Genomic DNA, 26,508 nt, shown 5'->3' on the forward strand with positions numbered 1-26,508 from the left:
AACGGACAGGAAGCAGACGATTAATAAGAGCTACGCGAAATGAGTTTGTGGAAAAAATTAATGATGTTCGTTAACTGAACGCCAAGGAATCGTTTGGCCGTCACTCATGATTTCATTGCATAAGTTTATGTAACCTTCGAGCAAAGAACTTTCAAATGTTCTTAACTGTAAAGATGTGTTTCGGTTCTAAATGCATATTTCTGGTGGTAATTTTGTCCTATGTTTCCGGATCAGAAATAGATTTTAAAAAGTTGAGTAAGTTTTTATTTTTGAATTTTAGAACGATTTATCTTATGCTAATATTGTTCTAGAATTATTTAGTTTTATTGTAATTGTTATATTAGAAATTTTTTTTTTATGTAGGTTAAAAAGTAATAGAGAAGCAATTTTAGATTTTTAGACTTATAGCGTAAGGCACATCACTTTTGAAAAACGACAGGGAGGGGAGTAATTGTTGGTGGTGATTGAAATTTATTTCTAAGGAGAAGCACTTTTTAAATTGTTATTTTTTTAGTTTATTTGAAAAACGCAATTTTTAAATTTTTTAAAATTTTGTGTATTTAGTTTCAAATTTGATTTGTTTATGTAAGACGACGTCGAAATTTCGATTTTTGATCAATATATTTTGCTAGTAACTTATGTTGTTATACAGCACTTTAGTTTTGATCACCCTTATTAGTCTGAAATTGGGCGAAATTTGGATTGACTATAAGTTCTCTTTGACCATAATGTGGTGTTGCAAGTTTTTCTTTTTTCGTAATGTCCAAGAAACTATTGAAGCTTGTATTGTCATTACGAACGAGAAACTATATTGAGGACGAGATTTGAGTGTTCTAATTAGTTAAAAAGTAGCCAAATTTTTCTGAAAACTAAATGCATATTTGATGATTATCGATAAATTATTTTTGTAGAGATCAGGAAATGATTAAAACTTGTACTGCAATCAAGTACAAAGTTATTACGATTGATATTTAAGTACTGCAAATCATGGAAGTAAGTTAATAAAAATATAGTAAATATTGTAGTGGAGTGACGCCATTTAATTTTGCTAAAAATATTTCCAATTAAAACGATCAAACGTCGCATTTTAATTATTTTTTCCTATTCCTTAAAATAGTAAACTTTTTTTATAACGTTCTATAAAAGTCATTGAAAAGATTTATTTTCGCCAAACGACAAAATGAAGCCATCCATTTTTACGAGTTGAAAGCTCATCCGCATTTAAAGCAAACTATTTCTATAACGGAATAAGATATTAAACAGGATAACAATAGTTCTAAAATTGTTTTCACTTTAGATAGGATGTTATGTTCACCGAAATCGTTGGCCGGGCAGGTGCAAACGACCGTGTAAAATGAAAAGGGTGTGAGGGATGTTTATAAAAATGAATTTGGGTCGCGCGCTTAAGCTGAGGGTACTCGCTTATGAAAGGAAAATGAAAAGTGAGAGTTCGATAAGTGCACCCGCATCGACACAATGCGTCTCTGCGTGAAAGCGATTATTATTGTCGTTCTTTGGAATTCGAATTTTATTGACAAATGTTCGACAAAAAAATTAAAGAAAGTATTAGGTAAGTGAAAGTAAATTTTTTTGTTATTTTCTCATAAGAATATTTTATATATTCGTCTTCCAAAATTGAATTTTATTGTCAGTTCTATATATTATCACCTGTAATATTTAGAAATTTTTATTAAATTAATGCATAAAGGTTATGTTACTAAAATATTCACAAACCTAAAATTGCTGTGCAACTTTTTTTTTAGGAGGACAAATAGATTGTTGCATCAAAATTAAAAATTATTGGAAAAAAAAACGTAGAATTTTTTTATTCTATTTAAAAAGATTTAATTCTACAGGCTTAGTTTTTGGCCTTCAAGCTCATCATTTTGCTCCGTTATCATCGCAATTTCATCCACTAATTCATTTTATTAAAGCTTCTGTTAAATTTTTGATTACTAGCAACACTCGTTAAATGTTTATCGCCAACGAAATTATCTGGTAATCGTAAGAAAAGAGTAATAATGTAGCTTAATAATTTCAAATATTATTTTTATTTCATTACTTTAATAAATACGTTGAGAGAACAAAATTTTACATAAAATTTAATGAAGTAAATATAATTTATTTCCAGTTGAATGCATTGTTGCCTGAATGAAAAAAATGCAGATTTTTAAGTAATATATGTTAACAGTTTATAATTCTTAGCACTTCATGGAATTACAATTTTATAGCAACTAATGCTAAAAAGAGCAAAATGGTGCTATAGATTCCTTAATTTAGTCTTATTATAAGTTTGAATCACCACTAAGCTTCTTAAATTGCACTACAGCTTACTACAGACCAAGATCACTCAGTTTCCTTGAACAGAAGCAATGTCCGTCAACCACTGACCTTTAATGTCACATTTATTTTTGATATTGCTTTTACCGGTAACTAAATTATTGGATTTATCAAAATATATTTTTGAAGAGCAATTATAAATAAGAAAAAGCATGACTGCTCATATCTTTCAGCAAACTAATTTATCAGAAAAATGATTTAACGTGGACCACTCATTTAATGCACGGGGATTCTTCGGCGGGTGGGATTCGAACTCACGACCGCGATCTCAACGTCCTACCAACTAGGCTTTTCCGGTACAGCTTAAAGTTCTTTATTCCAACACAAATTCGTAAAATGTATAAAAAAAATGGAAGAAAATCATAAAAAAGTGCAATAGGCTGATATTAGTAAATTAATAGCTGTAAATTAATAATAAACAAGGGTAAATTATAAAGCATAATTAAAACAAAAATAAAGAACAGTTTGTTTATTGCATTGAACTGTTCGCTTTTATTCTTCCATTTCTGTCCAAAACTCAGTTTGCTTTAGCTTTTCATTGAATACGCAGATAAGAATTTTCATTCATAGTTTTTAAACATGTATGATAAACATTCGGGCTCATGACAGCTCACTCTCTTGATATTTCAGTTCTTTGTTGTCAATACAAAAAGGAAATTCCATGAGTTTTTTTAACCAATCTATGCATTTGTGTTTTATATATTAAGAAGACTACGCATGTAACTCATTTCGACAATATTTTAAATAACATTTAATTAAGGCAATAAATTTGATTGTAGAATTATATGCATCATATATTTAGAATTATGCATTTAAAATTATAAATTTAGAATTATATATTTATAGTTATATATTTAGAATTATTTATTTAGAAATATATATTTAGAATTTTGGGAATTAGATATTTAGAATTATATTAATCAAAAGATAACGCATTAAAAGTTCATTTAAAATTTCAGTAGTTTTAATATTTGTTCCTTTTCTATAATTCAATCAAACATGAGATCAAAAGCACCAAATGTGATAAAATTAGTTTGTAATTAATTACAATTTAAACAATTATCACTATATTCATTTGAGTAATATTTTTATTCTCATTATTACAAACTTTATTTAAACGATTTTTATTAGTTAAAAAACCTTTCTTCCCTTAACTTCTTTTACTGTTAAAAAATTGGTGTCTGAGTTGAGAAGATGGTTTCTGCCTTTGACTGACGTCTGTAAAATATTCTTCAAATCTGACGTTCATAGCTTTGATCATAACATGAATGAAAAATAAAATTTTCTATTGAAATTCTCTTACTTCGATAAAAATATCTCAAACACTGCCAAGTGCATGCACGCATAACAAACGATTCAAGCGGTAAACGAGGATTTTCCCATAAATTTCAAATGATGCTACAATGAAAAGAATTCAGGCTACAAACTAACTACAATACTGATCTGAATTGCATGGATAAGTGTAAACCTGTACTATATGAAGTTACATTAAATTACATCGTAATCAAGGATCCAATCAAAGCATGAAATTGATTTAAACAAATTTTAAGATAAAAACTTTAAAATACTAAGTCAAAATGCAAAAGCACTGAAAGAAAATTTGTCTTATGTAAACAAATTAAATCAAAAGTTAGATAACAAAAGCAAGAAAAACGAAATTTTAAAGATGCGTATGTTAGCAAAAACAGCATTTCATCAGGGGACGCACTGTCTGCTAACACACTGTAGCCTTTCTGTAGTCAGTGGTTAACCCTTTGCTTACGGTGCGCCATTTGTACCAGAACACGTGGTCCACATGCTGTACCAACCACAAGCAAAAGGTAATCCAAAAACTGCCTGTGACTAGAGATCCTATAATGGAAAAACTAAACGAGAAAATGCAATACCTCAAAGTACCTCGTAGTCTCGGGTAACTTATCCATGAAATTTTTTTTGTGTTTAACATGCATGTTTTAGAAATATTTAGTACCTGTAAACATAGATTGCTTAAGATTTTCAACAATTAATTAACCCCTGAAATAAATGCTCTTTAAATGGCCGACTAAAAAGTGATTTAAGTAACAGCGAATAACGGTATATAGCGAATAACGAATAACGGTCGTTTGTTTCGTAGTTTCTCAAAATAGCCTTATTCGCAGACAGGATAACTTATTAAATTCTTGACTGATTTGATTACAAATGTAACAACATTTTATTTCTTACCATAGTGTTTGATGTGCATGATGGATTCTAAAGTATGTTTCTATTTTTTTATTAATTTAAATGATGAAATTGGATTTCTGAAAAATGGTTGAAAGTCTTTTCAGATCTTTTAATTGAATCGGTGTCCTCAACTTTTTTTTTATTCAAAATTGAGATTTTTACCTTTTCAAGTTTAGCTGACATGGTTAGTATATAAAAACCTAGTATAGTATATCCTACTTGGTATAGTATATTTTGTGCAGTGAAATCTCAATTTTGTTCGAAAACGTGCCATATCTTGGAGATGACCTGTTCTCGGAATAAACTTGGAATTATACCGCTAAACGGCTGCCATAGTCGCTTATGAAATTGTTGGCGTAAGATAACCTAAAAATTAATTATTTAGTTCAGGCTTGTTATGTTGTTGATGTTTTTTATCACACAATGAGTGATTCAGAGGGTAGTTCTTTAGGTGGTTCGTCCAGGAAAATGAAGGAGGATGAAAGTAACTGTGAACGCTAAAGAAGGTGACTGCAAATAATATACTTGATTTCAAAAGCCGGAGCATTATAGGAAAAATATGTTATCAAAATGCTCCTATGAAAGAACAAGAAAGGAGAAATAACAGTTTTGGATGTCACATTGTAGTAATTTTACTTATAAAAGCACTACACCTGTTGAAGATGAAGTATCTCCTTTCATTGGTGATTCATGCAAATTAATATTTACTCTGTACAAAAAAAATGTATCCTTAAAGTTGCACCATAATCAGTTAAGGAATCATATTTTGTAAAAATTGCCAGAAACTACAGGCAAATTTGTAGACATCAAAAAAGTTTTTACAATATAAATCAAATGAGATTTCGTCTTTCAATGAAGAAATTTGAATGTCGCCTAGCTCAAATAGTCATAATGCAAAAGATTTCTGAATCTATAAATATCTATGAATACGTAGTCCAAGACTTAAAGTTCGTATTTTATTTCTAAATGACAAACTATTAATACTTTTGCTTGTTGAAAATAATGTATAGTATTCCCTTTTAAATTTTTTTTGAAAGACAGCCATCTCAAAGTTCAAATTACTTTTTAAATTTAAAAATTAAGTTACGTTATAGCACAATTGCAATAGAATATTTTGTAACCAGTAATATTTTAATATCAAGAAGTAAAAAAAAGCCCTTTGACTAAAAATTTAAATAATCAAGCTGATGCTTAATTAATTAGATTTTTATCTCCTGTAAAATTAGTTTTGTTGGAGATTACTGATTCTCGATTTTATTGATTCAATTAATCCATAATCAACGATAAAATGGCAACGATAAAAAGTTCTATGGGCAATGAAGGGAAATGACATTAGAAATAAATTGTCAAAATTTTTATCAATTTGTCGAATTGAATATGTTATAGTTCCTTCTAATTAAAGTCCTAGATTGCCTTGCACGTTTTCAAGGCTTTGTTTCTAGTATAAAAGAAGGTGTTCATGAAAAACATTACTGAAAAGTTTTTCTGTATTTGAAAATTGTGAAAGCTTATTCAAGTCACACGAATCTAAGGGCAAAAATAGTTAGTAATACTCTAATAATAAATGATAGTTTCAAACTATATTATTACTATATAATTCTAAAATTGATTATTGCTAAATAATGTTGAAAAAAAAGTTAAAATTAATATATATCTAAAAATGATTTTCCTTCAAAATCAAAATTTAGAAATTACAAAAAATAGCAATTAAGTTATGCTCTAAAAATTTAAAGGAAAAAAAAACATTGTTTAATTTTAGGGAGTTCAGAAACAGGATTTTTAACAGTCGTGGAACAGCCAACGCAAATTTTTGAGTTTACGACTACTAAAGTTTAACTCCGTAGCCTTGTCATTTTGAATTCAATCTAGAAGACAAGGGATATCTTGGATCAAATATTGGGAGACATTTGCCTTCGTTGGAGGACTTCTTGATGGAACTAACTCGCATTTGCGATGCATGGAGAATAAAACCACGAAAACCTCTCATGGTTAGTGTGACGGCAAAGGATGCTCTAACCCAGGATCCGTATACCACTGTGGATATTTTACGTGAGCACTGTGGTTGGTGCAAACCCGATGCGGAATTCATATCGACCAGCCATCACTGGGATTCGATCCCGGTTCATCCCATTGGAAGGCGAGAGCTCAATCCCAATTTCTTGTACAAACTTGAAGGGAGTTAATAATGTACACAGAATGTAGTTTGAAAACTGAGCAGCTATCCATGACCAGAAAAGTCCTTGTACGCGGCTACATTGTATGGGCGAGCTGTTAGAGTGTATTTGATTTAACACAATTATTTATTTAATTATCTAAATACTGTTTTTTTATAAAAAATTATTTCCAAACGTTGTATTCTAATAGGATTAGTTATCGCTTTTATATCGTAGTCTAAGGATTTGCGACTAACTTCTCGACTTCGGCATTATATTCACCAAATCATTTAATTATAATAAATGTACATTCCTGTAGTTATTTGAATACAATATAACTTATATTAATATAAACTAACTAAATTTTAAGTTTAGAAATAAGCACCGGTTTCAAAGCGCAGTCTATAATGGGGAGGTGCACCATGCTGTTAAGATGACATTTCCTGCAAATTCGATTACCAATCCTTTAGGATGAGTCCTTTGAATTCTGTTCGCGGAGTTACACATTTGTAGAATCGACTCGCTTTTTGATTAAAAAATTCTTCTTATTTCAGGCTCTGCTTTTATGGGTGATATCCTCTCTCAACTACCCGCCAGACTCCAGTGTGTTGGCACTGGTAAAAACTTTACCAACTTCATGTACTATTCTAGAGTGCATCCAGATAAACATCGACCACTAGTACCGGGGGACAAGGAACTTCTGTACTCATCTGATTATGATTCAACCCTTCCAACGAAAGTGATTGTGCACGGTTTTCTGGACAGCATACACGTTACAGATTGGATGCAAGTAAACAATGTTTTTAAACTAACCATTCCTTGGCTACCATCTTGGTCACTTTTCAAAATTATCTTGTAGAACATATAAATTTTAAGGGTAACCCATTCAAATGCAAAGCTCAAACGTATTCGAATTCTGTTTTCTCTGACGCTTCTCCAATCCTTATTACGTAATTAATTTTAAGCAATATATTAATATTAACCAATTATTTTCCACAATCTAGCTGTTGTCCACGTGGAACTACTTTAAATGATTTCAATTTTAACTATTTTCAAGACGGAGGAAAAAATTCTGGTAAAATTATCGTACTGTATGGTAATAACATTTTTGGTAAAGAAAAAAAAACCGCAATTCCTATAAATGAAATCTAAATATACGGTATTCACCTCATTAATTTAGTAATTTTTCCGTTCGTATGGTAACTGTTTACCGGAAATTCTTGTTTTAAAATTTTTAGTTCTTACTACCACACATTTTGCAAAAAATGCAAAACTGAAAATAAATTTTACCAAATAAAGGATTTTAATGCCATGCTCTTAGTATCATGATAAAATTAACAAATTTTACCTCATTTACTAAATTTTATCGCAAATCATAAAACCATATTTTACCGAAATCATTATCAAAGAGCACTAAAATTACCGAGATTTTTGGTGCTTCTATACAATCCAAAACGTGATAAATTTAACCATATTCCTGTAATTTTGATCACACTTTTTTCTTAGGGAAGAGATGTCCGAGATATTGACCAAGTCTTTTATGGATTGAATTTTAGCAATGATTTAAAGTCTGTCCGGCAGTCATTAACACTAGATTGCCTAAGGAAGTCATTTTGACTGCTTTTAATTTCAATTAGAAAAACAATGATGTACATAATGACACAATTTCTTAGAATTTTGTGACTTTTTGTACGAAATATAATTTTTTTTATTGTTAATATTTACTAATAACTTGTTATATAACTGTAAATAATATAAAAAATGGTAAAAATTAATTTTAAACAAATTTATTTACGCATTCACAATCCAATCATTTTGACTGCTTTTGGACAATATAGGTATATACTAATTTTCCGTCTTTCTAGTGTTAAATCACACAAACCAGCGAAAGTAGGCGTTTCGGACATAGTAGACAGCAGAAGTATTAATCTTCTCTTTCTCACATCTCTATATCTGTGTAGTGAGATAAGATAGCCTCTCGATGCTCCAATACGTGCTTTACTACTCCCTCACTCACCGCTCGAGCCATAGCTTGAGTCTCGTATAATATATTTAAATATGCTATTGCTTGAAAAAGGCAAGTTCCTTCAACAATAATTCGTATGGTATTATGCGGCACACTGCTTAGGTATAACATTTCTAGATATTTTAGAGAGTATAAAAATAAATTTAAATAAGTACTTCATAACTAGGTTTTGATTACTATAACAACCATGTATTTAAGAGAACAGATTGTGTTGTTAGCTTAAAGAGATCGCGGTTGTGGTACTCAAAGCAAATCAAATGTGGTTGTTTAGTTCTAGAACTGTTCTATGAAAAGATATTTTAAAAATATGAGCATATTCGTTATTTGCTTCAATGAAGTTATCAAAATTGACGGTGCTCATAATTCTTTATTTCTGGAAAATTGAAATTGCTTTAAAAGAGAGCTCTAAGCACTGATCGGCTCACTTATGGTTTTGAATGTAAAATTTTTTTTAGAAGGGCTTTCTGAGATTTTTAAAATGATAAATAAGAATATAGCGATGTTTTTGACTGGAGGTTCTAAATTTTATTTACTGTTAGAACAATAATCGTTAGTAGTGAATTTTGCCCGTTGAAAATTTTATAGAAATTTTTGCAGACAAATTTTCAAGAGTTTTTCTTTAGGGCACATTGAATTTTAAAATGCAATAACGAAGAATTGTTCAATGGAATTAGGAAAATTTTTATTTCTTTTTAGCTAACAGTTCGTAATTGTTGACCATTAGAACTTTGATTAGCAATCACAAGGAAATGATCTTAACAATGATTTTATAACGATGAAGAAATCTGAAAGAAAAAAAATCCCTTCCGAGAAAACAGAGAGGTGTTTGACAAAACTTTACTGGACAACGAATTCTTCGTAACACCTCTTCGTAAACACCTCTTCGTAAGTGAGAGGGACCGGGTTAGCTTGGCTGGTAAGGCACTGGGCCAATTTCCGAGAGGACATGAGTTCGATCCCCACCGACCGAAGATTTCCTGCATACAAAATGGTGACTGGTGCACGCTATATTTGTGGGGGTCACAAAATCCTCCAAGTTCTCATAACAAATCAATACCTCTGTGGGTACTGAATTGGAGATTGATCGTGGGTCTGGTTTAGTTCAAAATTACGATCTGCGGATGGAAGGATGGCGTGTGAATGTGTTCTCCCGGTAAAACGGGGTGTGATGTATGTATGTTATCTCCGGACCGTCACCAATAGCCTATTGTGCAGCGACGCATGAGTGTGTCTTGTGAGACTTAAATAAAAAGTATTAAGTACCATTGCGAGTGAGATATAACGAGAAACACCAGGAATTCAGTCCAGAAGTCAAATCACGTGATTGAATAAATGTGATATTTTGTTCTCCTTTCCAGAAAATGAAGACGAAATTTCTTGTGACTGGTGACTACAACGTGATCATTGTAGACTGGAGTTGCGGTAATGAGTTTCCATATTCTCAAGCCATTCAGAACTCAAAGATAACTGCAGACCAGCTGACGAAGCTCGTCAAATTTTTACAAGTGAGTACTGTCTTAAATTTCCCCCAGGATTTGCGCTGCATTTGAAATCAACAGCAATAATCGAATAGCTTAAGTTTTTATTATGAAAAAAGTTCATTTAAAGAAACGATAAATAGTAAGAATACTTGCTCCTACAAAATAAACAAAATACAGGGTTGGACAAAGCTGAATTATTTTTACATATTTCTTAAGAAAAATATAAGGAATTATTTTAAAACTTTAGAAGTGTTTAAGTAATACGATTTTTTTTTGCATATCAATAAAGTTTAAAGCTTTCAGAGGTTTGAGGGAGCGACCATAACGAAAGATAATGTTTTTGGACACCCTATGGCAAAGAATATAGCAATAAGCTTGTCACTTATGTAAATTACGTTGGTTATTATATGCAAGAACTGCACAAAATTTCGCAAACTTATCTAAAATATTTATGGAAACATGGACTTTTTTATAAAAATAATTTTTTTTTTTTGGCTTGCGTTTTCCTACTATAAGTTCAAAAATATTCAAGAAAACTGAAAAGAATTTCAGAGTAATTATCAATTAATAATAAAAATATTCTTTTAACATTTGAAAAAAAGAAGTAAGAAATTACGTAAGAAACAAAAATTTAAAGTAATTTTTTCATACTGCGTATGTACAGAAAATATTTTCAAATTTTTTTTCTTCATAATTTTGTTTACAATCGTATTTGGTAATTTGTGAATAAAGTCTGAATCGAATATCTTGAAAATTTTAAAGTTACTAACTATTTTCTATGTAGATTTTGCACTTTTTTTAAAATTGAAAACTCTAAATAATAAGGGGTTTTTCGCAAATTTCATTTTGTATTATAAAACAAAATTTCATAACAAATGATAATTACTCTAAATTGATGGTCCGGACAACAAAATGTGATGGTATTAGGAAATAAAAAATGTGCAATAAAACATAATTTAATTAGGAGAAGTTCTATGTAATGACATTGTAATATACATTGTTTATTAAGTCAACATTAAATTTGTGGAAAACCCTCTTATCGTTCAAAGTTTTTTTTCCAAATTAAAAAAATACTTAGAAGACAATTTCTAGAAAATTTTTAAATTTTCAAGATATTCAAATCAGACATTTATCAATAAGTTATCAAATATGATTCAAAACGAAAGTAAGAAAATGTTTTAAAAATTTTTTCCTTTACTCGCAGTATGGAAATATTACTTTAAATACTCATATCCCAATTTTTAACGATTTGATTTTTCAAATTTTATAATATTTTAATTATTAATAAAAATTACTCTATTTTTTTAAAAATTTTATTGATAATTTCTGCAGTTATAGTAAGTAAACGTAAGTAAAAAAATTACTTTTATACAGGGTTATTCATAATTCCCTCTGTTTACTACAACTCTATGTTTACTACAACTGACTTCAGTAGTACATGTTACTGCCATCTACCGGCAACTGCTTAAATTAAAACTTGAATACTTTCGGAATAACTTCATATGTTTTTTTTTTGCCATATTAGTCTTCGTTTTTTTACTATAACTCTTCGAAACCCTGGAGGGAATTATGAATAACCCTGTATACACATGTTCATGTCCCTATGAATATCTAAGCCAGGTTTACGAAATTTTGTACTGTTATTTTACGTAATAACCAACGTGCAATAATCATATAATAATCTATACTGTATTTTTTGACACAGGGTGTTCAAAAACATTCCTTTTTTTCTTAATTTATTGTGGTTCCTTCAAACCTCTGAAAGCCTTTAAGGAGAATTGGTAGGGCATACATCAATAATGCTAAAGCTGACCTTTTTTAATGTACCTTTTCTAAGAAACAACTTATTATATCGCTTTGAAAATTTTCGGGAATATTTGAGATTATATCAGTTATATGTTGTGATAATGTTTTAGAGTTAAAACGGAATACTTTTTGAGTTATGAAAGAAAAATGAGGGAACTTTTTAAAAAATTAAAAGTCCTCAGTTCATAATTTAAAAAAAAAAAATTCTGCTAAGTATTATTAGTAATCGCAGAGTAAGCGTGTATATGTAAATATTCTGTGAAAAAAAGGAAACTGAAGTAATATCTTGTTTAGATGCTGAGAAAAGGTTCATCGAAAAAGTTCAGTTTTAGCTTTATTGATATATGCCCTATCAACTCCCTCTAAACTTTATTTAGGTATATGAGAAATTTCATAACACTTCTAAAGTTTTTAAATAATTCTCTAAGTATTTTTTGAGAAAAATGGCAAAAATGAGTTAGTGAAGAAGTTTTTCCAAAACATCTATAATTTACTAATATGCATGCTAATACGGCAGGCTATAAGCTTTCCCTAATATTCCAAGTGGAAGCGAAATAAAAAGATATATTTATTGAAAGCACTTAAAAATTTTTTCATTCGATTCTACTATCAGGTCTTATAATTGTATAAGTTGTTTATTATAGATACGAAATTCAAGATTAATGTAAAATCAAATTTATTAATTATCAATTATGTTTCATTACTTTACGCTCATTATGCTTCAAACTTTCTTGCAGGCCAATAAAACTACACTTATTTATTTTGAGCTTTATTACTTCTTCAAATTTTAATTAATGTACTTGCACATTTTACTGCTTGATGTAATATACATTGCAAGGAGGAATTTTTAAAATAGTGGTATGTAGTAATTAAATGCTAAAACAAGTTAAAAAATACTCTTTACTGAAAATTATTTAAATGATGTTAAATTATAAACTGATATCGGAAAAAAGTTAAATTTTGAATTGATATCGGAGAAAAACATTAAATTTTGAATTGATATCGAATTAAAATTAAAGGAATTGTGGAATAAATATCACTACTTTGAAAAATTACCATTTGAAATTGGCAAAGGCACTTCATTCATATGGGTTCCATCTAGAACTATAATAATTTTAATAATTATCATAGAAATTTCATAAAGTAATTGTAATAAAAATATATTAATAATAATAGTAATAAAATATATGATAATAGTAATTAAAATTTTGCAATTTTATTTCCATTTAATTTTCGTTTAAAATTTCTGTTTCAGACGAGGTATCTAAAATTTTATAAAATCTAACTTTGCAAAACAATTGATCTCCGAAAAATATGTTTATCGATTACGGAAGCAAGCAAAAGGTATCCACCAACAATAACAGTATTGTTAAAAATAATTGTTTTTCTATTTTGGCGCGCAGGATGAAACAGATGCCAAGCCCGATGATTTTCATCTGATTGGTCACAGTATGGGCGGTCACATAGCTGCCCTAGTCGGCCATGCGGTTCCTCATCTGGGACGGATATCCGGTAAGGTCCCCCTCTTCGATTTATCATTCTTTTTTCACTGCACCCTAAATAGCTAGATTGTTGACTTTTTTTTAAATCTATAATTTATTGTGCATTTTGTTATGCTTCTGCCTATCCATCCTTTAAAGAAGCAAATTTTTTAATTTTTTCTAAGATAATTGGTTAAATGTAGAGCTTTTTTCTTTATAATAATTTATATATTTAAATGATTAATTTTGTACACTTGAGTATTTTATTTTATTTTATAAGCGTAGTTGCACAGCAAGCATAATTTTCAGTTTACGACGACCTTTGTTCAACTCCGTAGCCTTGTAATTTTGAACCCAATCCACTGTGGGCCAGAAGACCATGATCTTTGGCCAAAAGACAAAAATTAAATTTTCAACTGAAAAATGTGTAGGCTGTTTTAATATAGCCCAAATTAAGTATTCATAATCATTCCAAACATTATAATTCAATTTTTGGACCGACAAGAGTACAATGTAATAAAACATATGTTAAATTTTTTTTTTTAAATGTAACTTTTAATTTTTTTTCTTCAGAAATATATAGAAACTTCACTTTACTGTTACATTTTTATCAGAGTAATTAGTCTGAAATTATAGTACAATTTTTCATTTTGTTGGATTAGTTAATGCTCTTGACAAACTTATAGTTTATATCTTATCATTTGACATTTTACAATGTTTGAATGATTTTCGAAACTTAGTTCCAAAAAGTTCCACGAGGTAATTAGCTAAGCTTTTTTTTGTTGCCTTCTTTGATGTTTCTTCTTTCGAAAAAACCTGCCCCATTTTGATCGTATTGCAAAGGTGGACTAAATATACCGAAAAACACAAATTATATTTTTTTTTCATGTTTTCGCGTTATTTTGTAATATTACTTCGGAAATACAATTTGCTTTTCATTTTTAATATGAAATTACGAAAATTATGATATTTTCATTGCTATATTTAATTATTTAAACATACTATATTATTTTTCTTATTTTTGCTCGCCATATTTCAGCCGCCATTTTGTTTCTTTTTTGGGTATTTATAGTGTATTTCAAAATTTAAACTATGAATTTAATTTACCTGCACATAAAAACCCCTAAATAAAACCTCCCAAATTTTATCGAAGTACTAATTTTGGCCACGAAACCTTGAATACTGGCCCACTGTGCAATCCAGAAAACAAGGGAACTTTTAGAGCAAGTATTAAAAGAAATTTGCTATCCTGGAGGTTTTTTTGATGGAACTATACCGTATTTTTGTTACATAGAGAGGAAAACATCGAAAACCTCCCACGGCAAAGGGACTCTAACCCACGATGCATCAACTACTGAGGATATTTTCCGTCAGCACTGTGGTTGGCGTGAACCGGGTGCGAAATTCGTATCAATCAGCCATCGCTGGGATTCGAACCAAGGATACCTCATTCTGAAAAGAGCATTCTATTTTCTGAGCCATCAGGACTCCATAATTGTCTATCCAATCACATGAATACGTCTAATCATGTAGTCGTGCTCGGCTTATTAACGTTTTAGCTTTAATACTTGAATTTTATTATCACGATGAATAAATTTTCTGATCAGATTTAATTGGATACCAGTAAGCGTCGTCACGCGCGTGTGTTGAACTTGATTGGCTGACCCATGTGTGACGTCGCTTGGAAGCATCCCATTGTTAATTTTGAGACGTTTAACGAAACTTGATACATCTTGACATTATTCCAAATCAAAATATTCAATATTTTGAATTATTAATAAAATTTTTATCATTTGATATAAGTATTTATTAAGTCATTTAATGTAGAATAACTGTTTTCATAAATGTGAGTTTTAATTATCGTAAAAATTAAATTATTAAATTATTTTTAATAATTTTAATAAAATTTTAAGAAATGATTTAACGCTGATAAAATTAAAAACATTGTTTTTTTTGGTTTTCATTTAATTATTTTCTGGTAATAAATATTTGAGTTATTTAATAATAGTTATTCTTAATATATTTGATTTGTTGATTTAGTTGTTAGCTAATAATTTTCAATTTTTAGGATATGTAATAATATTGCTATAATTTGTAATTTAACAATAAAATAGTTTTTAGTTTCAATTCACCGCTACAACAACAGTATAATAATTCATAACTTATCATTAAAAAAATTTCCTTATTTTCTGTGCATTAAATTCTGAATCATTACGTTACACTATTTATTGTTTATCGTATCGTATCGCTAATTACACTATTTATTGTTTATCGTATCGTATCGCTAATTACACTATTTATTGTTTATCGTATCGTATCGCTAATTACACTATTTGTTGTTTTCATTGTGAGCGCGCAGTCCTTATTTCTTTTTGTTTACTCTTATAAAAGAACTTATTTTCCTTACGTTTCAGTGTAAATGAAACAAAATTAAAATTTAAGGACAATTATTTTAAAATTTAAAAACGTCAAAACTTACTTGATCGCTGACTGAAAGTGTTAACAAATCACCCTTTTTTAGATTTCTCACTGTTACAACATGCAGTCAAACAACTTTTGATATTTTTAATCTTGCTTCCTCAAAATTGAATCGTCCAATGATGTATTTTTATTATTGTTTTATTAGTTTTAATTAGTTCCTTTCAACGATTTATTTTAATTACTTTTTTTTACAAGCATTCTAAAAATATATATTAAAGGTCATGATTATAGAATACTCGGTATCAGTTCGTAATGATTATATTTAATTTATATATGCAAATCAGAAAACGGAAGTAAAGCAGGCAAAGGTAAACGAGGTGGGATATTTAGGATTCAATCTAATTTTTATGGCTGTAATTAATATATTTTTAAACCTTTATGTATTTAATACAAAATATATGGACAAGTGTCTTTGTAAATGACGTATTTTCGATTTATTGAATCAATCATGTTGTATATGTTACACCACACAATAAATGTAAAATGCACGCTCTCGCAAAAAATGAGATCATTGAATAACTTTTGATCTAATGATGGGATTTTCACATACTAAAAGGCAATATTAACGGTTTGATAATCCCGTTTACTTCGATTTTGATAACTGATTTGTTCAGAAGATATTTTAACTTACGATTTAACTTCGCTGAGTAAACATAACATCTTTTTGACGGATTCGCATTCTTGATTCTCCAAATACGGGGGACAGTCGCTGTCAGAAAAATACGGTACAAATAGGTAGAACTGTTGAAAGTTCGATTTTCTTAATGTGATTTTCACTTTTGGCATATCGAGCCATATTTCACAAACTAATGAAGTTAATCAAAAATTGTTTTCACAAGATTTTCATACTTTCTCCTCCAAAAATGGCTCCATGAAATTATGATTATTTGCTTCAGTTAAAAGCTAAAAATATTTGTGTTTTAATGCATGGAAATTTTTACACCATCTAAATCTATGTCATTTTAAATGACAAAATCAAAAGTTTGAAAGATAAGTGGCCAATTATTTCTTGAGAAATAAAAATATAAATAAACGATTTTTTCAAGATGTCGGAATACGCAAAGCATAATGATAAACATTAAAGGAACCAAAATTTCGACAGCATTCCCGCTTAAACAGTGAGGACCATATTTTATAGAATGTGGTCAGGTACGTTTAGTCAACGAAAGTAGGTTTTTCTGTCTTATTTTGTAACTTCGTATTTTGTATCGCACAAATTAATTAATTTGCACATTAAAGATTAGGCCCCAGAACTATTAAGGTTTAGTTTTAATACGAGGAAATCCGATCATTAAATCAAAAGTTATTCGAAGTGTTTGCTTTTTTCGACCGTGAAAGTATATATACATATTTTATTCTATTATATGAATATTTACACTTAGTTTCTACTTTATTTAAACTATTTTTTGTTAGTACTTTTTGTGGTTTTTATTACACTTACTAACTTTAATTACCATTATCTGATGACTTTTTTTTAAAAAACTATGTTGAATTTTGGAAATATAATTTAAATATTTTAGTACTTGAATGTAAATTATGTAAATTTTGTAAAGCCAAATTTGTATATTTGTATCATATATCTTGAAATACAAAAAAAAAATTTTCTACCTAAAAATAGCTAAGTTTGGTAAAACTAATAGATTTAACACCGTATATCCTAATAGTACACTTAACTGCTATTTTCAGCTTTGGATCCTGCAGGACCAAGATTCTACTCGGCTCCCTTAGAAGAGAGACTGGACCCGGGTGACGCCAAATTTGTGGATGCCATTCACACTGATTCTGGGTCAGGTTTGTTTGAAGGTAAGGGTGATTACTTCATTGTAATAGAATTCTATAGTACACAATGATTTCTTTAATGTTATTAAAATGAAATTTAATAACTACGTTATAACTTAAATGGGACAAGGGTTTGTGAAATTCCTTGAAATTCGATTTTTATCTTTTGCATAAATGAAAGACTTGTAATGTCTAAATCTTGAACCGGAAGACATTCTTGAATAGTTCGGAATATATCCCCTTTAATTACTGTAGGATATATCCTCACATGGGCTTGATACATATATTTAATTAATATGAAACTTTTAAACGACATCTTGTTAAATTATACGCTATTTTTTTAATCAGACTGAAAATTTTCCTGGATGACTTCAATCTTTTTTTAAAATTTATTTTTTCATCTTGTGTTTCAAAAATATTTTTTCCCTTAGCACCCAAGCTTCCATTTTGGGAACAAAGTTTTTTCTTCAGAAAAATAAAGACTGGTAACTTAATTACTTAATTTTTAAAAATTATTTTTGAAACACAAGAAATTTAGGTCCAACGTTACAATAAAAGTTAGAAAAATGGATGGAAACACTCATTCAGGTCCCAGGTCCTAACCGAAGGGGGGGGGGAGAGTCTGGAAGGTAGTAACGAAAAATAACATTACGGGACTTTTTTGAGACCACTCAATTTCCTTCTTCAAGCAAAGAGCGGCTGTAAGGTTGTTGATATTCACATTAGATTAGTGTTAAATCACATTGCTAGGGTGACCAAGGCATTCGAAAATGATCAGATACCACTCTAGTTCTAACCATAAGCGATGTCAGCTAGCGATACGGCTTTGTTACTCGAACGGCACGTCTGCGGTGGAGATTGATTTTCGTTTTCTAAATCTGAATTGACCTGGGTTTCGACAGCCGTGGGTTTCCAAATGGAAGACTATGAGAAAAATTTGCCTAAGACCTTTTCCCAACATGTCAGGAGCTTGATCAGTCTGTATGCTTTTGGGCTTTCATTAGGTTTACGTGTCTTAGGGACGAAAACGATCCTGGCCTTCTTCCAGGGTGAACTCCAAGAGTTAGCAGATGTTTAGTAGTTTTACAAACCAATTCTCATTTGCATAAAAAAAGCCCCTTGACGATTTCATTTTGGAATGCCATCAGGGTCTGGTGTTTTGTTACGCTTTAGATAATCAATTATTTCTTTTATCAAATACTTCTTCTTGTAATCCAAAGTCTTCTTCGCATGATATGTTGTATTGTTCAACGGGTTCTGTCTCCTCCTCAATAAACGAAACGTGGTATTCCAGCAAAGTTTTAAACGAGTCAAGATTCCTTTTTTGTTTTTCATCCTTTGTCTGTCCATGTTTCTTTATATTTTTCCTAATATTTTTAGAATACTATTACTTGATGTATTATTGCTTATTGTAATATTATTACTTCAGTATATCATTACTTTAGTAAATGATTACTTATTATATTATGACTTAATGTAACTTAGTATATTTTAAGTATATTACTTAATGATGTCGTATGTCCTTTCAAAAAAAGTCGTTGTATGTCAGGCTTTCCAGGAATTTGCCAATTTTTGCTTTAATGATGGCTCTTTGCATCCAGCTTTCTCCTCTTTGAATTTCTGTTTTCTTATGTTTCTGGTGGAGGGGTCGATTTGATTTTGAAACCTTTGTCTATGAGCTCTTACTTCATTGCGGCGAGTTTTTAATCCAGAAGACCTCCGCGAAGTTAGTTTTCTAATATTGCTTGTCTTATTTCAGCTACTTTGGCAAACTTTTCACAGATTCCCAGAAAATTCCTCGATACAGAGATCGATCTCGTCCCTTGAAAAGCGTATTTAAACGTATACAAAAACTAACTAAGCTTCATTTAAAACCATGCAAATAACTAAATAAAAAAAATTTATACTAGTACTACTTTTTGTTTTTTTCCTAATGCAATCCAATATGTATACATTTTGTTGACATTTCTATTTTAGGTCTTGGAATGCGTGCCCAGGTGGGACACGTTGATTTTTACCCAAATGGCGGGAAAGACCAGCCTGGTTGTCACAGTTCACCTTTTGATATTTTACCCAGAATAGGGTGGCAAAGAGGTGAGATACATATTTGTTGCATTTATATTAATATTATTGGAGGGTCCAACTGACCCTAATAAGTAATAATCCATAGGTAACAATTAATATAACCGAAAGAAATAGTCCATAAACAATAACAACAGTTTTTATTGAAAAAAATAATAATAACGAAAACGGTTACTCCATAAAATGAATCACGATATTCGATACGTCAAAATATGGTTCCAATTAACAATAAAACAATATTTAATAATACAATCAACAATCAAAATTTATAAACGAATAACGATGAGCAAGACAGCAAAAAGAAAAAGAGCGATAAACTGGTTTGGCGATATCGGCGAAACTAAAAATCGCCAACGGCGCCAACAGTTATTATGAGATATTTATAAAATATTTACAATTGGTATATTTGTAACTTATAAAATATTACAAATATATAAAATATTTACAACTACCTCGATTTTCTCTAAGACACTTTAAAAGGAAAGAAACGTCATGGAAAATTCACGTCTAGATGAGACTTCATTATTAGTAGTATATATGTGAAGGTGTGGAAAGATGACGAGCTTTTGTTTCAATTTTTTTTTTCAAATCCAGTAAGTTGCACGAAAAAATAACCACAGTCACTAGTTTTTTGTGCTGTGAAGCCCAAATATTAGAAACAAAGACTAAAGAAATAAATTTGAGTATTCACTACTCGCAAAAAGGTTTGCCCTTATATGATTTATTGTCGGGCTTCATGAACCAATATCAATATATAATGTACTGGAGATCAAAATAAAGACAACCGTGTAGAACACGCCTAATGTTAATGAAAGTGGATAAAGATATGCAAAATTGTGATATTTTATGTTAATTTTAGTTCTGCAATTACTGGGCATTTGGTGTACCTTCTTTTTGAATTTTAATAAGTGCCAAGGGTGGAATTTCGTTGGGGAGCTCGACCGGGCTGTGCCAGTGGGAACCTGTGCCTCCTCTCCTGAGGACTCTATCGTAGTGGCGATACAAATTATTCCGTGTGCCACCATTTGGGGTGGGGGTTTGTACAACTTCTTACTGTATAGTCTTACTTGATATTATGTATATATATATTCTGAAATACCCAGCGCATCTTTTTTAGCTGCGAGATATTATACAACATGTGACCACCTTCGGGCTGTTGAATATTATACTGACAGTATCAGATCACCGATTCAGCCTAGAAGATCGGGCAGTGTCTGTCAGCATATAGCCGTAGCATGCAGGGATTGGGAGACTTATTCTCAAGGGAGGTGTGCTGATTGCTCTCACGATGGTGACTGCGCTCTCATGGGATACAACAGTGATCTGTACTGGAATCCTGAAGTCAACAAGCACGAGTATTTTGTGAAGACATCAGAAGAAGAACCATTTTGCTGTAAGTATTTTAATGTTTCATTGAAGCGATGAGGATTGTATATTGTTGTTGAATGACTTTTTAACTAATGTTGGAAGTTAATGGGAAGAAACATCTTTGTTTCCTTAACAGAACGCAGCAAACCATACATTCCTATCTTCTTTAGACTAAATTGATTTTTCAAATTACCATACATATTTCAGACCTTCCTTATATAATTATATGACTAACGAATAGCGTTTTTTCTTGTATGCCTGAAGTGTTCCAGTACCAGGTGATTGTTGAGACAGAGTGTGAGCATGGTTCGTGTCATGATCCATCTGCGGCTGCTGTCAACCCAGGAGTCATGCGATTGGAGTTGAAAACTAGAACAGGAAGAATGGCAAGGCTTGATGATAAGTAATGTTTCAATCACTATCAGTTTTGAATAAATAAAACAAATTTAATTTTCTATCTACACTATCTGGCCAAAAGAATCCGGACACCCAGTGTCATGTACCTGAGGCACATATTAATATGATGTTGGTCTCCCTTTTGCATCGATGACAGCCTGCATACGTCAGGGAAGACCTTCAACCATTTAAAAATAGGTGACCATAGGAATTGACTTCCATCACAGCTGAAGTGAGTGATTGCAGTAAGGAGGGTCGATTTGGCTGGCTACGTAAACTGAGCTCTAATTCGTCCCAAAAGTGTTCTATGGAATTTCGATTGGGGTTCTGAGAAGGCCAGTCCAGTTTTCAAACACCCATTTCGTCAAACCACGTCTGTGCAAGCCTCGATGCGTGAATGGAGCAGTTATCCTGCTGGTAGAGAAATGGGCCGAAATATTGCCACAGAGTTGAGAGTGCATTGTCCGCATACATCTCAAGGCCTGGTTTCTTAGGACAGGGCGCCGTCAGCTGGAAATCAGCGCTAACCTCTGATTGGTCCATTTGTGAGTTTGATAGTATACGTCATCGAACGCTCATCTTGAACTACAATCGCAGTCCAACTCAACTGCAGTTGGATTTCAACGTGACGTTAACCACAGAAGCAATGGCGGACAACTCCAACAGCACATTGAAATCAGCCAAGATATTGATTTTGACATTAAACATAGGTTCTTCATTAAACATAGCACTCTTCATTTTGCTCAGCTATAATGTGTTTTTTCTTGGACAAAGTCATTATTTGTTCTCTAAAACACTGGTCGACAATAACAAAATCAATACAAATTCAAAATAAATATTTGTTTACGTTATTAACGCATGCGCAATGAGAGATAATGTCTGCGTTGGAACTACTGCTCACGCTGAGCTAACAAAAAAGTATTTTTTTGGTGTCAGCTCTACGTCAACTTTCCGCTGACGCCCAGATAAGGCGCTAGTTCTAAGAAACCAGGCCTTGAGCTGACAAACCAGTATTTTGTTGGCGTCAGCGGGACGTTGATGTCCCACTGACGCCCAGATAAGGCGCTTATCCTAAGAAAACAGACCTTTAGAGTTTATGTTTCCAACCACAGGAACTAACATACTCGAGTCAAGCCACGAGAAACACCCCCATATCATTATGCTTCCACCATCATAACAACCGGGTGTCCTGATACTTTTGGCCAGAGAGTGTATATGAATATATGAAATTCCAATTTTCATAAAGGGTACCCGTAAATTCCCACAAGAAATAGCTTTGATTAAAACAGTTTTTTAATTAAAATTATGAGATATTTACGGAATCTACGGATTCTTAAATGTGGAGAAGTATTCCTAGTTGAATGGTTTCCATGATTTTGATGACCAATTCGTCGATTACTTGCTTAATGATCGTTTTGTAATAACTTGAGACTGAATTCACTAAAACTATCTGAATAAACGAAAACTGAAATTTATTGAAACTGACTGCACTCAGTTTTTTATCTTGAAAGCGTATTAGGAATCATGAGTTTGTTGGGATAATTATTAGACTTCTCAAAAAAGTTCAACAGCATTAAAGCTCATGATCTAAATGGCCATAAAAGTAGGAAGTTACACGTACAGGAAATGACCCAACAAAGCTTAAAATATTGCATTGTTCAACAAAGCAATCAATTGCGTAATAAAACTCAAAATATTACTTAATAAGGAAAAATATTTATTCTCTCATGTAATACTCCTTTTATAATAATCCTGAATTATAAGCTGACGCTTGTGGCCTTTTTTTCTTGTTGATGGAAACACTTTATAGCCACAGTGGTGTGAAATTCGAATATTGAGTTGAATTCAAAATTACAAGGCTGCAGAGTTGAGCATTGTTAGTCGTAATCCTCAAAACGGGTGATTAATGAAATAAAAAGAAAAATGCATTCGCTGATATAATCTCAACCCCTTAATATCACCTCTTGCGGATGGGTTGGTGGATAGCTTCAAAACCTTATATAGGAACTAAAGATGAGTTTGGGCTCACTTTTTGAGATCCAAGCCGGAAGAATTTTAATCCGAGTCCAAGATACATAGAATTACTCGGCACTTCTAATTGGCCAAATCCCAGATATTTCACTTCATAAGCTGTGTTGAACAGCAGACCCAACTCTGAGTTTACGACTGTCAATGATCAACTCCGTAGCTTTGAAATCTGAACCCAACTCAAAAGACAAGGAAACTACTTCCATTCGGAGAAATTAGCCTTCACGAAAAACTTTTTGATGGAACTAATCTGTATCTGTGTTACATGAAGAGGAAAACCACGAATGCCTCCAATAGTTAGTCTGGCAGCAAAGGGGATTCTAACTCATGATCCATCTACCACTGAGGATATTTTACATCAGCACTGTGGTTGGAGTGCGCGGGAATAGATTTCGTACCGATCAGTCATCGTTGGGATTTAAACTTGGGCTCTCTAACTGAAAGGCGAGAGCTATCTTCTGAGCCACAGAGGTTCTACCCTCTCTTATTTAGAATTTTTAATGAGTCATTTTAGCTACTTCCATTCTATTACTTTCATAAAAGTATATATATTTTTTCAGAGATGAAAAAGAAATGAAACCTGGTGGTCAGTATGTATATTTAGCCACAAGCAGATTTCCACTGGGAGGTGTGCAGGCAGCCAAAGTATGGTTCGGATCTGTCTTCAGGAGAACGGACTCCCTTGCTTTACCTAGAACCCAATCCACTAGTTTGAATCTCAAGAAAATAGAGATAGTACCCATCGAGATACCTGATAAAGTGTAAGAACATATAAGCAAAGCCTATTCTATTACTCCTTTCTATATTTATTGTAAGAGTCACCACTTTATAAGGTGTATGCTGTCCATGCAAAACCTATGAAAGTGCTAATGCTGTGAACGCTAAAACGCTAGAAAATTGTTTTTTTGAAAATTTTTTTTGCAACATCAAAAAGCGCCAAGAATCTCAGTTTTGTATTTTTTGTCGCTTGCGTTGATTTTTCTATCGCATGTTAGTTGCGCAGTATACTTGTGTAATCTTTGTAAATAGAATAAGTGCCCCAAGGTTCCGTGATTTTCCAACTCTTCACACTTTTCATCTCTCTCTTACCATGGAAAATTTTATTTCCCTTTCCAATACATTTGAATAAAAAATTAGAATATAAGTGGGGAAAAATTAAGATTTGCCGAAACCATGGTAAAAGAGATTTGAAGAGTGGGATATCGTATAACCTTTAAACGTTTATTTTATTTACAAAGGGTATAAGTTGACGTATGGTTATACGATGGATGTTGATGGATGTTAAAGATACCACTATATGGGTGTATGCGTTTGGTCACTATATGTCAGTTAAATGTTTTCAATTTTTTTTAAAAATCATTTCTCATGATCTTTGTGTAGTTATGTGTATAGGCTTTTGATAACTATATTGGTTGACTGCTCGAAAAAATGAATTAAATGTCACTGTATTGGTATAAGTTTTCGTCACTGAAGGAATCGTGTTTTTATTTTTGAAACCGTGTTAATATTTGTAATACAAAACCAGAAGTTTTTCTTCAATAATATGCAGAATATAATTTCAATTTGTTCGTCTTATCAGAATTCAAAAACTTGAGAAAAAGATTAAGAGTAAGTTGTAGGTAATGATGATGAATTAAATTTACTGATTAATAAGCAAATTTTTCTTAAAAGTGAGATTGTGTTGTATATAATTATTTTGCACATTTTTGCACTCAAACAAATAAAAACTTTTTGTTTTATTTTAGAAATAACTTATCCTCTCAGCAACAGGAGCCAGAAATCACAGTTCTGTGTGGTTCATCTACCGATAAAACTATTTCTAGAAATAAACAGCTTGAACTGACTATAAATAACTGTTAAGACACATGTGAATGTGCTATTTAAAATATATATTTCTTATTTACAATATGCATGTTCATAATGAATTGAAACTCTTTTGAACTTTTTTTCTGTAACATATTGCATCGAATTACATTTCTACTTTTAATAAGAAGCTATCCATGTATTTTCATGCATTCATTTTCAAAATACATTATTATTTTTCTATGCACTGAAATAACGATGAAATTTCTTTCTGTAATGTTATACGTTTTTAGAGAATATTTTTGTGTTTTTTTTGTATTCTATTTTTACTCAAAATAAAGCCATATTTTTTACACTATGTGATAGTTTCTTTGCTTCAGATGCAATGAAATTAAGTAAATAATTTTGGGGATAGAGCGTTCGCCTTCCAATGAGGTGAACCGGGGTTCGATCCCGGCGATGGCTGGTAGATACGAATTCCGCATCCGACTTGCACCGACCACAGTCCTGACGTGATATATCCTCAGTGGTAGACGGTTCACGGGATAGAGCCCCCTTGCCGTTTGGCTAACAAAGGGAGGTTTTCGTAGTTTTCCTCTCCATGTAACGCAAATGCGGGTTGATTCCATCAAAAGTCCTCCACGAAGGCAAATTTCTCCCAATACTTGATCCAGGAGTTCCCTAGTCTTCTCGATTGGGTTCAAAGTTAGAAGGCTATGGAGTTGAGCATTAGCAGTCGTAAATCCGAAAAATTGGGTCGGCTGTTCAACGACGGTTATAAAAATCAAAATAAAGCCATATTTTTTGATTTTGTGATTGTGTCTATAACTCTTATGGGAATTAGAGCAGAAATTAAGGAAAAAAAAGGGAACTAAATATCTGTCAGTTTATTTGTCGTTAGTCAATTAAAAATTCCTACTCTTAGCAAATTTCACTGGCTTTTTACAATGCACTTAGCTATTTTGAAAAGCCTTTAGCATTTAATTTTAAGGGGATTTAATAATTAAGGCATACATCAATAGTGCTAAATCTGACCTTTTTTGATGAACTTTTTCTAAGAAACTACTTGTGATATCGCTTTG

General features: G+C 31.3%; 1 protein-coding gene across 3 annotated transcripts; it reads left to right on the forward strand.

Annotated features, from left to right (window-relative positions):
• Positions 1-25,784, forward strand: LOC107447451 (pancreatic triacylglycerol lipase). 3 transcript variants are annotated; one of them, XM_043047660.3, is made up of 10 exons: positions 1-255; positions 7,250-7,485; positions 10,080-10,226; positions 13,412-13,520; positions 17,657-17,773; positions 19,727-19,843; positions 20,949-21,224; positions 21,464-21,602; positions 24,184-24,384; positions 25,369-25,784. In XM_043047660.3, the coding sequence occupies exons 1-10, from the start codon at positions 156-158 to the stop codon at positions 25,481-25,483; spliced, it is 1,557 nt and encodes a 518-aa protein (XP_042903594.2). In that variant the 5' UTR covers positions 1-155; the 3' UTR covers positions 25,484-25,784. The 3 variants fall into 3 exon arrangements, with proteins under 3 accessions (XP_042903594.2, XP_071038907.2, XP_042903593.2); XM_071182806.2 differs by having other exon boundaries at positions 120-250; XM_043047659.3 differs by lacking the exon at positions 1-255 and adding an exon at positions 1,298-1,570.
• Positions 25,785-26,508: the final 724 nt, after the last annotated feature.

Source organism: Parasteatoda tepidariorum, chromosome 4 (assembly GCF_982258835.1).
Source record: "Parasteatoda tepidariorum strain Cologne lab strain chromosome 4, Ptep-v5.0, whole genome shotgun sequence".
Taxonomy (NCBI): domain Eukaryota; kingdom Metazoa; phylum Arthropoda; class Arachnida; order Araneae; family Theridiidae; genus Parasteatoda; species Parasteatoda tepidariorum.

Bases quoted from the DNA above. Each gene is read 5' to 3' on its own strand.
- LOC107447451 (XM_043047660.3), top strand. From the start codon at position 156: ATGTTCTTAACTGTAAAGATGTGTTTCGGTTCTAAATGCATATTTCTG. The intron at 256-7,249 runs GTAAGTTTTTAT...TTCTTATTTCAG, and splicing joins AATAGATTTTAAAAAGTTGA to GCTCTGCTTTTATGGGTGAT. The intron at 17,774-19,726 runs GTAAGGGTGATT...TTTCTATTTTAG, and splicing joins TGGGTCAGGTTTGTTTGAAG to GTCTTGGAATGCGTGCCCAG.